Source organism: Oryctolagus cuniculus, chromosome 6 (genome assembly GCF_051225735.1).
Source record: "Oryctolagus cuniculus isolate XC-2025 breed Fujian yellow rabbit chromosome 6, ASM5122573v1, whole genome shotgun sequence".
NCBI classification, from domain to species: Eukaryota; Metazoa; Chordata; class Mammalia; order Lagomorpha; family Leporidae; genus Oryctolagus; species Oryctolagus cuniculus.
The window spans coordinates 77,304,438-77,320,049 of record NC_142872.1 but is presented as its reverse complement, the minus strand read 5'-3'; the positions used below and the strand labels follow the sequence as shown (position 1 = coordinate 77,320,049).

At 41.2% G+C, this 15,612-nt stretch overlaps 1 protein-coding gene across 2 annotated transcripts in view; it reads left to right on the top strand.

The window, feature by feature from the left end:
• ST18 (ST18 C2H2C-type zinc finger transcription factor) overlaps nucleotides 1-15,612 on the top strand; it is a 159,863-nt gene that overhangs the window by 96,424 nt on the left and 47,827 nt on the right. For both annotated transcript variants that reach the window (XM_017341297.4, XM_017341299.4), the window contains exons 11-15: nucleotides 1,131-1,265; nucleotides 3,040-3,130; nucleotides 4,500-4,604; nucleotides 6,945-7,138; nucleotides 9,457-9,668. In XM_017341297.4, the coding sequence (XP_017196786.3) occupies nucleotides 1,131-1,265; nucleotides 3,040-3,130; nucleotides 4,500-4,604; nucleotides 6,945-7,138; nucleotides 9,457-9,668 (737 nt within the window). The remainder of the gene's footprint in view (nucleotides 1-1,130; nucleotides 1,266-3,039; nucleotides 3,131-4,499; nucleotides 4,605-6,944; nucleotides 7,139-9,456; nucleotides 9,669-15,612) is intronic.

Below are 15,612 nucleotides of genomic sequence, written 5' to 3'. Positions count from 1 at the left end.
ATTGGCCTGAGCTCTAACTTCATCAGCATTCCTATTCAGTCTTCATGTAGGTTATATATTTATATGAGGGATCTTCAACAAAGTCATGAGAATGCATATTATGAAAAAACTATGCATGGATCTCAAATACTTTTTGCACTGATAGACTTACCTTTTCATTTCATTTTCTGTGAACATTTTAAGCATCCTTACAGAATGTTTTATCTAACCCTCAGCAAAAATTACACCTCTCCCCTTCTGCAGCCTGAGCCTCTCCTCATTCCCGCTCTCTCCAGGCAGCCTGACGAAACAAGTCACAAGGTGGTCCTTTCTGTGGCCGTCAGCACGTGTGAATCCACTCCACTTTGCCCTTGGCTGTGCTCTTCAGGCCTCTGGGAAGGCAGCCTCTCTTCCTTTTGCTTCCATTTCCAGAGACTCTCCTTCCAGAACTTAACCTTTCCATGTCGTCTTCTCATTGCCTCAGTTTCTGCATTCAGGGTAGAATCAGTGGCTTAGTCCCACCATTACTGTAGTTTTCTCCTCTGTGGTGACCATGGGTCTTGGAGTCTTGGGACCCTGTAGCCCTTCTGACTGGGTGGGCAGGACACAGATGAGGTCCCTGGGCCTCACTCTTGTCACTTGCTCTGCAGGAGCAGACTCTGTGTGTGATGGGTGCCTGGCCAATCCATCCTCAACCCTGGGCAGGGACAAGGCCAGAGTGGCACTTCTCAGATATGGTGGCTTCTTTGCTTTGTAAATTTTGAATCTGGCTTTCTCTAGACTCTTTCAATAGAAGGTGGTTTGTGCTTAAATAAATTCTTCTTTCTCACTTTTTTTTTCCCTTTTCAGGGCACAGGGTTGATTTTTCATAATGAGACTGTAACTACAATATGTGACACGACAACTTAAAACCAGCTCTGCATTTTAACACTCTCTTGCCCTGTGTCAGCCTTTGCTTAGGAAACTAACACAATTGACAACCTGTTTTATGACTTCACGGGTCTTAGTTGAGGGTCTCATTCAAGGCAGTGTATAAAAGATGTTTATGAGGGTAAACCTGAATAAAGTGGGAATGTCACCCGGCAAGGCCACCCTGCTGAATGAGAAGGCAAAGAATAACTGCATGAGTTTTTCAATTTCATTTTTTGTAGATTCGCCGAGGCCTGAAAAGAGGGAGACCAAATGCCCCATCCCAGGGTGTGATGGCACAGGGCACGTGACAGGCCTCTACCCCCACCACCGCAGCCTTTCGGGGTGCCCCCACAAAGTCCGGGTTCCCCTGGAAAGTGAGTACCTCTCGCTCCCCGGAGAAGTGGTGCACCGCAGCATCACAAGCTGACCTACTTTCTTGTCCACTTTGGAATTTGGATTGGAAGCGCGACTCTTTCTCTTTGTTACGAGAGTCTCCATTTAGCCCTGTGTTTTAAGGCATTGCATGGTCATAGGAAATTTGAGGTACAATAAGGACAATGGATCGGGAGACAATTGCCACAGGGAAGACCATGTGTGGCTTGCAGCTCCCAAGAGGAAGGGGCATGCCCATGCCATGGGCAGGGAGCACAGGGCATCAGAGTGGGTTAGGAGACAGAGGATGGTGTGGACAACAGCTGTAGTGTAGCTTTGGTGTGAGGAACAGAGGAGGAAAAGTGTGCCTGCTTAGCACTGGCTGGCTTGAGGAACTTCAGGACTCTGGGGTGCAGGGATGTCCCTGGGTGTCTGGTCCCTGGCACAGAGTGATTTGGGTAAGGGGAGAGTGGCCCAGTGTATGAGAGCCAAACATAGGATGTGATCAGGTGCGGGCTCTGTATGAATTGGTTTGTATACAAATGTGCTCATGGGCTAGTTCCCGCTCTTCAGGAATTGGCAGGCTCTGGGAGGGGCAGGCTGGCCAAAGTCAGCAGGGTCCCTGATGTCAAGGCATCAGGAAGCAGAGACTAAGACCTGCTGACTACACTGTGTGATACACAGTCCTGTCTACCCTGGAGGTCTGGTTTCCTAGGCCCAGCACCAGCCTTGGCCTCCAGTCAGCACAGGCAGCCCCTAGAGTCCTCCTGGCTGCCCTCGCTGTGGGAACATGTGTGCTTCATGTGTCTTAGGACACCCTGCTACAGCTGAAGACCCTAGCAAGAACAAACCTGAGCCTGGGTCTCCCCCACAGCCCTTCTGTGAGCCGGGAGACATGGGGCAGAGGAAAGATGTCAGCTCCTAGGCTATATGGTACAAACGCACTACGTCCCCTACTTTTTGAAATTACTTATTGAGACACCTATCGGGCCATACAAGCTATAGAAACGGGGATGCCCCAGCATTACCCTTCTCTAGGAGGTTCTGTAAGTCACTGATTCTCCTTGGGTCAGACCCTCCTACTGAACTGGCAGATCCTCAGACTGCTTCTCCCATTGTCCCCTCCACCTCACCAACCACCAAATAGCAGTGGGAAATGGGTGGACAGTAAGACTCAAAATGATATCACATAGGGGATAAAGATGATGTGTAGGACTTCTGACTACAGGGGAAGATAGAAAGAATATTAATATAATATTCTCCATCTACTCCATCAAGGAAAAGCACATAAATGAGAAAGGAAAATTATGAGATTTTCAGTTCAAATAAACATGAACAGAATCATCCTGTTTAGGCTTACTGTTGAGCATGTGTGTAGTTCAAAGAAATTAAAACTTGAACAAGCTCACTGATTTAATGTCTGAAGTTCTGAAGTGCCCATTTGTTTCTCCCGAATATGAAGGCATTTCAAAAAGTCCACTTATTAAATGGAATTCAAAGTTTATTTTGGTGCAGAAAACTTTTGATATCTGTAAATAGTTTTCTGACAATACCAAGTTTTTGAAGACCTCTCCTATGCGTGGCTTTCAAAAAAATTTTGCACCACAGTAAACTTATCTTTGAATCATATTTAATATGCAAACTTTTATAATATTTTGGGGGAGGAAGCCTGGTGTAACAAATGTCATTTGAATGCAAAATGGAGAAATAAACTTGCTAATATGCTATGGACTTACAGCAAAGTTTTCTTTCCTTTTATGTGGTGTCCGTGCCCAGTTCTGGCCATGCATGAAAATGTGCTCAAGTGCCCGACTCCAGGATGCACAGGAAGGGGTCACGTGAACAGCAACCGCAACACCCACAGGAGGTAATTCCCATGAGGAGCTAGTCGTTCTGCAGAAAAGGGGGCAGAAAGGAAGCTCTGCAGCAGCCAGTGCTCAGTGTGTTGGGAAAGTTGCTGCGACACCATCAACTATTTCTATTTATTTATTTTTGGCCAGGCAGAGTTAGACAGTGAGAGAGACAGAGAAAGAGTTATAGACAGTGAGAGAGAGAAAGAGAGAAAGATCTTCCTTCCATTGGTTCACTCCCCTAATGACCGCTATGGCCGGCGCTGCGCCTATCCGAAGTCGGGAGCCCGGTACTTCCTCCTGGCCTCCATGTGGGAGCAGGACCCAAGCACTTGGGCCATCCTCCACTGCCCTCCCGAGTCATAGCAGGGAGCTGGACTGGAAGAGGAGCAACCAGGACAGAATCCGGCGCCAACCGGGACTAGAACCCGGGGTGCCGGTGTCACAGGTGGAGGATTAGCCAAGTGAGCTGCGGAGTCAGCCACCATCAACTATGTTACCATGTGAAATGGATAGTATGAAATATCCTCAATGAGTGCAGAGCCAAAAAGATGAAAACCACTTCGTTATTATCGGTTCTGGACATTTTTATATTAGGAGCCAATTATGGTAACAAAATAGCGGACAAGTAGAATGTGTTCTCGTTTTCTCAGAAACTTTACCCTTGCAGTTTCAATGCTGAGAAAAGTTGTTCATGAGTCACAATTTATCCCATCCCCTAGGCATCTAAAAAGAGCCAAAAGAGGCTTCAGACTACAATGATCTTTGACTGTAAACTAGAAGGAGGGTGGACACCATTTAATTGATGTTGTGACTAATATAAAACATTTATATGTTTTATATATAAATTTAAATATTAATATATTGTATGTGTATAAATATTTAGTGAAAATGCTGATTATTTTACATGTGCATTTTATTCTATCTGTAGATGATTATACATTATAACTTTGCCAGAAAATCTCATATTCTGTATTTTCAATTTAACCTAAGATATAAAATTTAGACCCTAAAATTTGACTAGAGATGCTAAGCAGAACTATGGAGTTACTGTGCAAATCTCTGTAGTTGGACACATGGCAATTAAAAGGAGCACATTCTACTGCAAATATGAAGATGTTTCTAAATCCTTCAGTTCTTTCTCCCTTATGGAATATTTTAACTTCAGAAATGAGTTTATTACCTTTCACCTCTGAGCTGGGGATGGGAGACAAATGTTGACCTTGTAGTCTGCAAGACCCCTTGGGATCTTTGAGTTTGAGAATGGTGCAAAGTGAACTATTAATATGACTTAACATTTAGTGTGTGCCAAGTGTGCCATGAAGCACATGCCAAATCTCGTTTCTACTTCAACTCAGATCCTCCTGCTTTTCTTTTCTGAAACAGTCTCTCTGGTTGCCCAATTGCTGCAGCTGAAAAATTGGCAATGTCCCAGGACAAAAGTCAGCTTGATTCTTCCCAGACCGGGCAGTGTCCTGACCAGTCCCACAGGTACGCCTCTACCACCAAGTCCCTGATGCTGAGCTCATACTGGGCTCCCACACAAGGGGGCCTCTCCTGTGCCTCATCTGTCACTCCACTGTGACCTGACCTTCATTCTCAACTGCCAGTACACCTGCATGGGCAGCACGTGGGAAAGGCTGGGCTGCTTCACACTATCATTGCTTTAATGAATTACTTGAGTCTCTGGAGCTATAACTTGAAATTCATCTCTTTGCAAAGGTAACATACTGTAGGCCAGTCTCAAAGAAATAAAGCACATAATAGGTGTTATTCAAAATCCCAAGTCACTCCAATGTAACATATCTCAAGAGTCCCCTTTAAGACTGACATCATGTTTTAGCCTAGAGAAAATATCACTATAAGTCAATTAGGTCCACTCAAAATGTATGATGTTAAATATTCATCTCTCACTTCCACATATGCATATGGTTTCTTACCAATAAAAATTCATAGATAGCTGTGAATAAAATATCTTCCACTGGTACCACTTCAGTTGGTCCTTCCATTAGTCCCAGGTTCTTCACAATGTCCAGTGGTCTGGAAGATCTTATACCTAAATAATAATGTATGTGATAGTGCTTCTTGTGAAGTTGTTTGGCCATTGCAACAGAAATCATATATGTAGGAAAAGTGATTTCAGATTACTGTTGTTACTGAGTCACTGAAAGGCAAAAACAGTTATTAGGCAGTTCATTACTTTCAGAGTATGGATTCTCTTAATATTTTGCCTCCATAGATTTAATTAAGAATTAAAATTGGCATTCAAATCATATAAGTTAAAACATATGTTACTTAACAATGTGAATAACTAAAAACATTACAATTAAATTTTAAATAGAATTCTTGGTTAATATTATTTTTGTTTAGTTTTATTAAGTATATTTGATTATCAATATTTCCTTTTACTCATTTCTATAAAAATTAATGATTTTTAGACAGACCATTTTTGTAACTTTAGGGCTATAAACCAAATTATATGCAGAATATTAAGATCAGCTAGTTATTCAAATATGTGTTTAAAGATTTATTTATTTATTTGAAAGGCAGAGTAACAGAGAAAGAGGGCGAGACAAGAGAGAGAGAGAGAGAGAGAGAGGTCTTCCATCTGCTGGTTGTCTCCAAATGGCTGTAATGTCTGGGGCTGGGGCTGGGCCAAGCTGAAGCCAGGAGGCTGGAACACCAGGTTGCAGGTGGGAGGGCCCCAAGCACTTGAGCCATCTTCCACCACTTCCAGGCACAGTAGCAGGGAGCTGGATTGGAAGTGGAGCAGCTAGGACTTGAACAAATGATCATATGGCGCGCCAATATCACAATCAGTGGCCTAATGTAATGCTCAGCTCCACTCAAATATTTTTATGTAGAAACTAAAAAGAATTTTTTACCTAGTCCAGAAAACATCACTGAAATGAATCGGACAAGTTTTGATGGGTAATAAAGAAAAAATTATATTTTCACTTTTGCTAAATTCTGGAAGGTGAATATTCCTGTTCTTTTACTCTTAGGCCACAGCTGAAATTTCTTTGGCCGAAATTGGTGCTACGCAATCATGATACTCTTACTGAACCCTAATTCAATAACTCCAAGGCAGTATTTGATTCATACATAGCGTGGCTTGGGAAAATTATATTGAAAAATGTGGGAGTAAATCATGTGCTAATTGTAGTTATTTTGATTCATATTGAAATGATGGCAATGTAATAGATAAAATACTGAAGTACTATTTAAAATATTGTTTAAATCTGCAAAGCCAGTCAGTCTGAAGGTGGAGGGAAAAGATAACCCAAGAAGAAGCTACCAATTCCAGAATCAAGATTCTGGTGTCTGCACTGCTCCTCACAGGTGCCAGGCTTCTGCCAGCCCTGCAGAACTAAGCAGAGCCCAGGGTCACTTCTCTTGAGCAGGATAAAGCCACATTTCCTCACTACTCACAATCATGCCTACCTGATTAGTGGTTCAAACAAGCAGAATGTGCACACCTTGTCAGTGCCCTACCTAGTGCTTCTGATAGTTACAGGGTACTTTTCTCTAAGGAGCTGGAAGTGCTAACAAGCACAGAACGCTTGCTGCTTGTGACACAAGCATAAGACACATGGAGGTTGCGTGTTCTGTTTTACCAGTGGCAGACTGGGACACAGAACAAGCAGCAGCAGCATAGCCATGCACAGCCTAGAGCGTCCCCTCTTACACTTCTGCTCCAGGGCACTCTGTTCTGTTGTGCCTGTGCTTATCACAGGCAGTGACGTGTCTGTCCACTGTAAATTCTGACACTCATCTGCTCACCAATAGTTTCACTGTACATCTTTTGAACGACTTTCCTTTTCTGTCCAGGACAAGCTTGGTGAAGCAAATTGAATTCAATTTCCGATCACAAGCCATCACCTCTCCCAGAGCCACGGTGTCAAAAGAACAAGACAAGTTTGGAAAAGTCCCATTTGATTATGCTAGTTTTGATGCACAAGTTTTTGGTAAACGACCCCTTGTGCCAACAGGGCAAGGATGCAAAACACCACCATTTTCTGAATGTAAGCTTTGAGTTCTATTACTTCCTCCCTCCAAAATGCATCTTGTGTATGTGTATGTTTATGTGTGTGTATGATGGGGGAGGAGTGTACTAAAATACAAGGCAACTTCAAACAGTTCATGTAAAATGTATGTTATTAAAAAACTATGCATGGGTTTTTTTTTTTCACCAAATTAAACTTACCTTTTAATTCCATTTTTCCATGAACTTTTTGAAGTACTCACATATATAGCAGACTACTTAGAACTGGCAGAAGCAAAAATATATTGTATAGTGAAACACAATAAAGAAATAATAGTCGGGTGACAGATGTTACTGATTTTATTCTAAAGTTATATAAAAGTGTTAGATAAGATTTTATAAAATGATATAGTTTTATACTCAGGATTATGGTAAATAGTTAATGGATTAATTATTCTACTGTACACTGCCACTATTCAATCTAAATACAGTAATTATAAAGAAATGTTTAATGCATGTTTAGCTGGAATTGGGATTAGTTTATGGAAAATGTGGTAGCTGTAATACGATACTTTTCATTATTATTGAAATTATGAAAATCTAACAGATAAAATATTGAAATATTATTTAAAAGATTTAAATCAATAAAAGATTCAGACTGAAGATTGGGGAACAGCCTAAGAAAAAACTCATAATTCAGGAAAAAAAAGGTGTGGCTATGGAGATGTATACTCACAAATTTAAGAATTAGTATAGAGAAGTTTAAAATGGATGAATACTCTTTAATGCTGATACATCTGGATAGAAGACCATAACTCAATGATGGCATAACATACAAATCTGGTGTTTTACCAGCTCATTTTTTCAACTTGTTTAGAGCCCTTAAACATTGTGAAGAAAGGGCAGAAAGTAATTGTTGGGAACAGGCACAGAAGTGATTCCTGTATTACAGAGGCTTAACCTCCGTTAAGGAAGAAGCTAATAACTCTTGTCCAAGTCCTTCATACACCATGACTTTTTGCCTTGTTCCACAAATCCATGGAATCTGCGATCTTACACCAGGCAACCTAGAATGCAGAATATTTACTTCCATCTGGCCTGTTTGACCAACACTTTCAGACAACACCTGCTGTGTAAAATGCAGCAGTGGATACACTGACTTGAAAGGTGTTTACCTATCACTAAGAAATTTATTATGCTTCAAAGACATTCTTGCTAAAACTAATACCAGTTATCACAAATAACCATTGACAGATTCAGAAAAAGAATATACATCCATACAATTTATATCTATCTACCTATACCATTTCATATAGCTGTGTGTATATATATATATCTTTTTATATATATACACATAATGTTTATTGGGTGAAGTTTAAGAGCATTCTGTATACTCACAGAGTAGGGATATCGATTTAAAATCTGCAAAACATTAAGAGACATTTTTATATCCTAGAGTTGTTAGGACAACATTTGGTAATATTTTAAATTTTTGTTTTATGAAAGATAACAATGAAATGTTTAAAATAAGAAATACATAATCAAAGCAAAAAGCCAAATGCTTTGTGATTAGCCCGTAATTAAATTTTGGGTGTTTCTCCCATAACCTTGAGTGATGTCTACATACAGCCCAAATCTGCTTAATTCTCTCTCCCTGTAATGCTTTGGTACCCACAACAGAAATGAAAAGGCAAACTCAGCCTTGATAACTAAATTGCCTTTCTGTTCACCTTGAGAGCATTTCCTGCCTGTGCTCTGTCTCCAACCTCCTGACTATGCGAATGCCAGCTCACTGAGGACTCCACCACCTATTTAGTTCCATCAGGTTGGAGGAAAACAACTTCTATGAGTGAAAGCCCCAAACAGACCTTTCTATGAAATAAGAAAAATACAATTACACACCTAAATATATAGAATAAGTGGCTACTGTGAAAACAAATATTGAAAGGATACATTTTTTCCCCTACTAGAATTACACGTTTTCAGATATCAATGCCTTAAGCTCCCTGAAGTCCCTGCTGGTTTTTTTCTGATGTGTATCTTAATTCACAATTTTTGCCACAAATGTTGCCAGTGCACCTGCGCCATAGCATTCGTTATGTAGTTCTTGTCATAAGAAGGGTATACATTAAAAAATATCGAGAGAATAGTCCTTGTCTCCCAGCAATCGCATTGTCTGACCCGTGAGCCTGTGTGAAAACCCTTCTGAATAACCTTCATTTAAGGGACCAACAGATAATGGAGTGCACCATATTCTTCACCTATTTTAATGTAAGAAGTTCTATAGTTAACAAAACAAGTCTGTTTAATGACTGCAACCTCATACATGCAATTGCTAATCAAATCTCTCTTCAACAGCAAAGCATTTTTCAAATCCAGTGAAATTTCCTAATCGACTGCCTAGTGCAGGCGCCCACACACAGAGCCCGAGCCGTGCCAGCTCTTATAGCTACGGTCAATGTAGTGAAGACACCCACATAGCAGCAGCTGCTGCCATCCTGAACCTTTCCACCCGCTGCAGGGAAGCCGCAGACATCCTCTCCAACAAACCACACAGCCTGCATGCCAAGGTAGGCCCGGCCAAGAGCCCGGAGGGTGGGCCAGCGACTGAACCGTGAGGATAAACTGCCTTTCATGTTCCTAACCACAATCACCACTCGCTCCCCCACCCCTGGAACTCCGCCCTCTCTGCCCCAGGGAGAGGCGCAGGACAGGGATGGGCAGAGGGTGGGTTCAGAGCAGAGCGAGCAAGCGCAGGTCTGGACTGGGGAAGCTTCCTGAAAGTGGCATACCAAAGTTTGGGGAGCTGTGAGTGATGGAGACCGGTGGTTGGGAGAATTTACACACTTTGTTACCAGGAGTCCGGCCCATGAGTGAAAAAGCACCGCTGTTTAGAATACATATGAGCAGGGGAAGTCTGTTTGTTGTTTTTCTTCCCCAGAAACCTTTTATTTAAGGAATACAAACTTCATGCGTTTCATAAATACAACTTTAGGAATAGAGTGTTTCTCCCCACTGTACCCGCCCTCCCACCGACACTCCCACCCCTCTTCCTCTGCAAACCAAAAATGTTCAGACAGGTTTGGTTACACAGTAACAGGTAGAACAGGGGCAAGGCTGATCCTTGGGATTTATTATGGCCCGTGTTGACAACATGCGTGAATTAAGACGGTCTGAGTTGCTGTGACAGTCTCATAGGGTGCAAAGGAAATCCAGGTATGATTCCTCAGTCAGAGATGGCGCAGGTAGGTCTGAGAAGCCATGGCATTCAAGTCTGTGACATTGACAAAAAAATGCCACAGCCTGGAAGGCCACAGAATGAATTTTGTTTCTCCAATAACCCCTCCTGTCCATCTTACAATGAGAAGTAGACATCTCGCTTTTATAGTAACCCTGATGAAAACATAAAATCAGATTTCCTCCATGCTTTGCCTTTTCACAGCTAATGCCTTGCCATGGGAGAACCACAGTGATCCACAGAGGTCACCACAATAACCGCCCAGACATCCGTGCCCAGACTCAACTGGAGCCAGTGACTCCTGGTTCTCTATCCAGTGGCTGATGTCGGCTGAAATAAGATGTCTAGACTTCTCTTAGAAGAGATTTTACCCTTGTTTTAGATGGAAAAGTCCTGGGGTTGAACTCTGACCCTGGAACTAAGCAACTAAGCAACTAAGACCCATACCCCACTCCCCTCCCTTTAAGTGCAGCCCACCCTGGTGTGGTCAGCTGCTTGCCTGGCCTGTGCCAGGCCTTCAGGAGTGCAGGTAACAGTGCCACTGAGCATTTGACAGGAGAATCAGAATTAGCTTCTGGACGAAACTGAGCCAAGTAAACCCCAGGAAGAGTTGGTAGCCAAAAACCACTCAAAAACAATTTTTAAACAAATGAGGTTCTTCAACAAAGAAAAACACATCCTCCGAAAATATAAAGAAAGTATCAAGCGATCCAAATTCAAGGGAATCAGAGTCACAAATTATTTACACAGATGAATGATGTGGGGAAATTTTAAATGCAACTTTAGTTATTTAAAAATTCTTTCTTATTAAATTTTTTATATAAAGAGAAAATTTCATGCATTTCACATAAACAGTTTTAAGAATGCAATACTTCTCACCCTACCTTCTCTCCCTTGTTGCCTCTCTCCCTTTATCTCCCTTTTTTATTTTTATTTTATTTTTACAAAGAAATATTTTCCATTTATTTTGAAAATTCAGTTTTTAAAACCTGAATAAATTTCTCTTTATCATGCATCTAGTTGGAGAAGTACTCAAAAAATCTTCCTTTTTAAAGTGTTTTGTGACTTGATTGTTTAGGCTTCCCTAAGGAAATAAAAGTACTAGGATTGTACTTATCAATATTACTTAAATTATTGGAGTAACATCTGAGCAAACAAATATTTTTCTCCTTCTCAAAATTCTGCTTTTCAGATTAATCCTTAAAATTTCTCCGTGTTCTATGAAATTGTTGATGTCAAACAATGGAACAATGATGGCTAAAATAATCAATATACAAGGGTAATTCAAAGAAGTTCAGAGAAAATGGAATTAAAAAATGTCTATTTGGGTGCAAAAAAAACTTGAAACCCAGGCATGCTTCTTTCATAATACACATTTCCGTGAACTTTTTGGAGACTCTCCCTCATATGCTCTTCTCTGTTAAAAACATATTTGGAATGCAGTGAAGTGACTCAGTTCAGTTGGCATATTCCAAAAATTCAATAATCAATTTTCAGGATGTATTTTCCCTCTCCTACGGAGAACATTCTTTCTCTAGCTGCTCTGTGGAGCAGACCAGGCAAGCCCAGGTGACAGGAACCCCACCACAGTCCTCAGCTTCCTTATGCCAACCAAGACCTTCCAACAGAAGCCAAGCAATTGATGTGATGCTGAGGATGGGACAGACAGAAAGGGCCCACAGACTTTTGAACGGAGTGGGTGTGGGTGTTTTTAAAACTATTTTCCCATGAACGCTGTCTGTTAACAAAGCAGTGATAAAATAGGACAAAAATGGCACCCTACAATGTTACTTAGTGTGGAATTCTTTGCCAATATGCACAGTTTGCACACAACTATAAAAATGTGTAGAATTCTGTCCTGGTTGGATTCTATTTCTTAAACATAGAATAGAATCTCATAAATTCCTACATCAACAAAAATATTTATTTTACCAAAAAGAAAAGAAAGACCAAGGTAATTAACCTCATAAAATGTCCTCTGATCAACCCCTGCCCCATGTGGGCCCTTTTCCATTGCCAGTGTTGCACTTGCTTTGTGCCTTTCATGTGTCATTCAGTGTAAATAGCTTTCCTCTCCACACTGCATGCTCACTGGATTCTCTTTCCACTATGATTTCATTTCCCTCCATGGCAGGTTGTCAGTATATTAATTTCTGATAGCTCAAACCAGTAGATCTCTTGTGTTTCTCATTTAGAATTAAGGCTGTAGAAAAATACAGCTTCTCTTTGCTACAGACCTTTATAGCAGGGCACTCTTGATGTATGAAAGACATCCTGGCACATGAACTCAACTGTACCAACCACAAGATTTCTCAGTGCCAGACTGCCCCAGCCACAGGGTCCATTCAGTCACAGACTGTGCCTTCAAGGAGCTTTCAAAACCAAGAACAAGAAGTGACCCTCTGGGAGCTGTACCTGCCTTGCATCTCTCCAGGTAGAAAGCTGGGTTTGACAAGACAGACACTAGTGACTTTGTAGTGAGTTTGATCAGAACTTGAATAAGGGATGAATTCTCATTTTCCTTCTGCTTCTATCCAGTCCTTTCTTTTATGCAATGAGTATCTCTTGAGTTCCTTGAAGCATCCAGTAGGAGAACAAATTAGAGATCAAACTATTACCCTGGGCACAGCCTTTTTAAAATCAGGCCAAAGCACTTCTCACCTTGACCTTGCCTTCATGCCACTTGTTGTGGGGAGGCACTGATGTAGATCTTTTTCCCTGCAAGCTCATGACTGACTTAAGTTTACTAGGAGATCTGAATTAGTGCCTTGCAAAACTGCTTCTTTCTGGATGATCATGGGAGCGAGGTGATTTTCAGAGGGTTAATAAAACTTGAGTTCTTATACACTCTAAAAATAATGAACAATGATAAGGATATTCCAGAAAGTTCTTCTCTTCCCAAAATGTCAGCTGTGTACATTAGAGAACTTCAACAATCTGCCCCCTCCCAACCACAGCCTGGTTACGTGTGTACATTATTGTCCATTTACTCACCCAGTATCCACCACGTGGCAGGTGCAAGTCCTTATGGAGGCCATCAGAGCTTGTCTGACTTTGTCAATCACTGCCCAAACCAGAGCCTCTTAGCTCTTGAAAGCAGAAAATTTTAAAGGGAATTGTGTGCTTGTTAAAATACATTCTCGTATATACATAGCATGTTGGTCCTGCCAGAACCACCTGTAAGTGTTTTAAGTTTCTAGTAGTTGAGGAATGGAGTCCAGAGAAAGCAATTGGTACCATGAATACTTAGCAGGCATCATAATGGTTAATTTATCTAAACTATTACCTCTTTTTTATTTCTAGTACGTTTTCTGGTTCTGAAATGTACAAGGGTACTTTAATAAGTTTGTGGAAAATGGAATTGAAAGATGCTTATTTTGGTATAAAAAATATTTTGAAATCCATGCATAGCTTTTTGCTAATACACATTTTTCATGAAGCTTTTGAAGACACCAGGTCTGCACGGATTTCAAAGAACCTGACTCCATTTTCCAAAAACTGTTTGAAGTACCGTGGTAAATGATGTCCTTCATTTTAATTTGGAATTAATAGAAGTTGTCAAACGGAAATGGGCCCTGCTCCAAACCCCTCCCCTCTCATCAGGCCACTGTCAGTCCTGACAGGAGCACAGCACAGGGTACAAATGGGCAGTGGGCAGGGAGCGAGCAGCCTGGCTGCCCCCTGAGAGCTGTGGGCTGAGCACTTTCCTCCAGTACCCTGGAGAGCTGTGCCAGTACCGGGCCATCACGCTCCCCACTTTTCCTCCCACCATGATGAGCGGAGGTAGGAACAGGCTTCTCAGTCTATCTTTATCCTCATCGCCACTGCTTGCCAAATGTTCTGTTGTTTGTTTTGGTGTTTTCCCCACCTGTTTAGACAAAATGACATATGCACAGTGTGCCTTAAAAGAAAACAAAAATTGACACTTACTTGAAATGTTTAAAGTTCAAAGTCTGTTTTGTGCTTAAACAAGGCCTAGAAACACCAAGATGTTGCATCACCATTCTTGCTGCCTGACACCAAGAGTAGCCTGGTGGCCCTTGTTAGAATCCAGGAGCAGCCTTGGCCAGTAACTTTAGCATCAGGACAGATCAGACCAGGCATCGTAAGGGAAGTGTTTCCAGGGTCTGGTGTCAGGGATCATAAGGAACTGTCTTGTAGCTGTGGGACAACTGGATACTTAACAGTGAGATATTTATCCCTGCTTACAGTACCCTAGGAATATGTCTGTTTTGGTATTTGGAAATCCATTTGAATGATTATTGTGTTTAGTTGGCATTTATAGAGCACCTACTATGCACCAGACACTATGAGTAAGCATTTGGTCCATAATAATCCTTTGTAATCCTTCTAGAAACTGTCAGACAGATATTATCCCAGTTTGCAGATGAAGAAATAGTAGTGCAGAGATATTAAGTGATTTTCTCTGAGTTGGACATCTGTATCTGTGAAACTGAAATTTGATTTCTTGCCTATCTGACTTACTCTCTTCTTAAAGATTTTATGGGGGCCATAGACTGCCAGCCTACCCAGAGTTTTCACCCTTGATTCCACATCGCAGAAGATTTGGGTGAAGTGGTTATAAATGTCATGTTAGCCACCAGTATACTCATATTTCACAAATGTTACATCTTCATACTCTTCATAATCAATTACCATCTAGAAAGACATTTTCCTTTCATTTGTTTATTAATTCCGTGTCTTCCTTGACAACATACTTAAGATCACTTTCAGCTCAGAAGAGAGACTCCCCAGACAAAATATCGAGAAGTGAGAACAAGAGTTGTGAGATGAAAGTGAGGAGCCCATTGCAGCAGAAACCTAAACAGAGAATACTGAGTTTCACACTCCTCAGTCAATCCACCCTGGATCCATGCAGGCTGGCCACCTATGAGGCACAATGCTGCCACATTTTATCAAGGCTTTCAAAATTAATAATTCTCACAATGAGGACATTTAAGGCAAAACTCATACTTTTGTTCCTAGTCTATCACCATCTTTGAATACATCAGCACCTTTGATGATTAGATCAACATAATATCAATGTTTGCCAGGAAATAATGGAGAAAAATAGCCAGAAGCCAGACTATCCTCGAAATACAAGTGACAGTTTTGTGTTGACCCATTTGTTCTTCAGAAAATACATTTCTCTTTTCTCTAGATGTAAACACAGCAAGAATGTCAGTTTGTTTTCTGTTTTCAATTATATAAGTATTTTCCATGTCACTACACAATCCTCCTAATTACCATTTTACTGACCACATAACGTGCTGTTT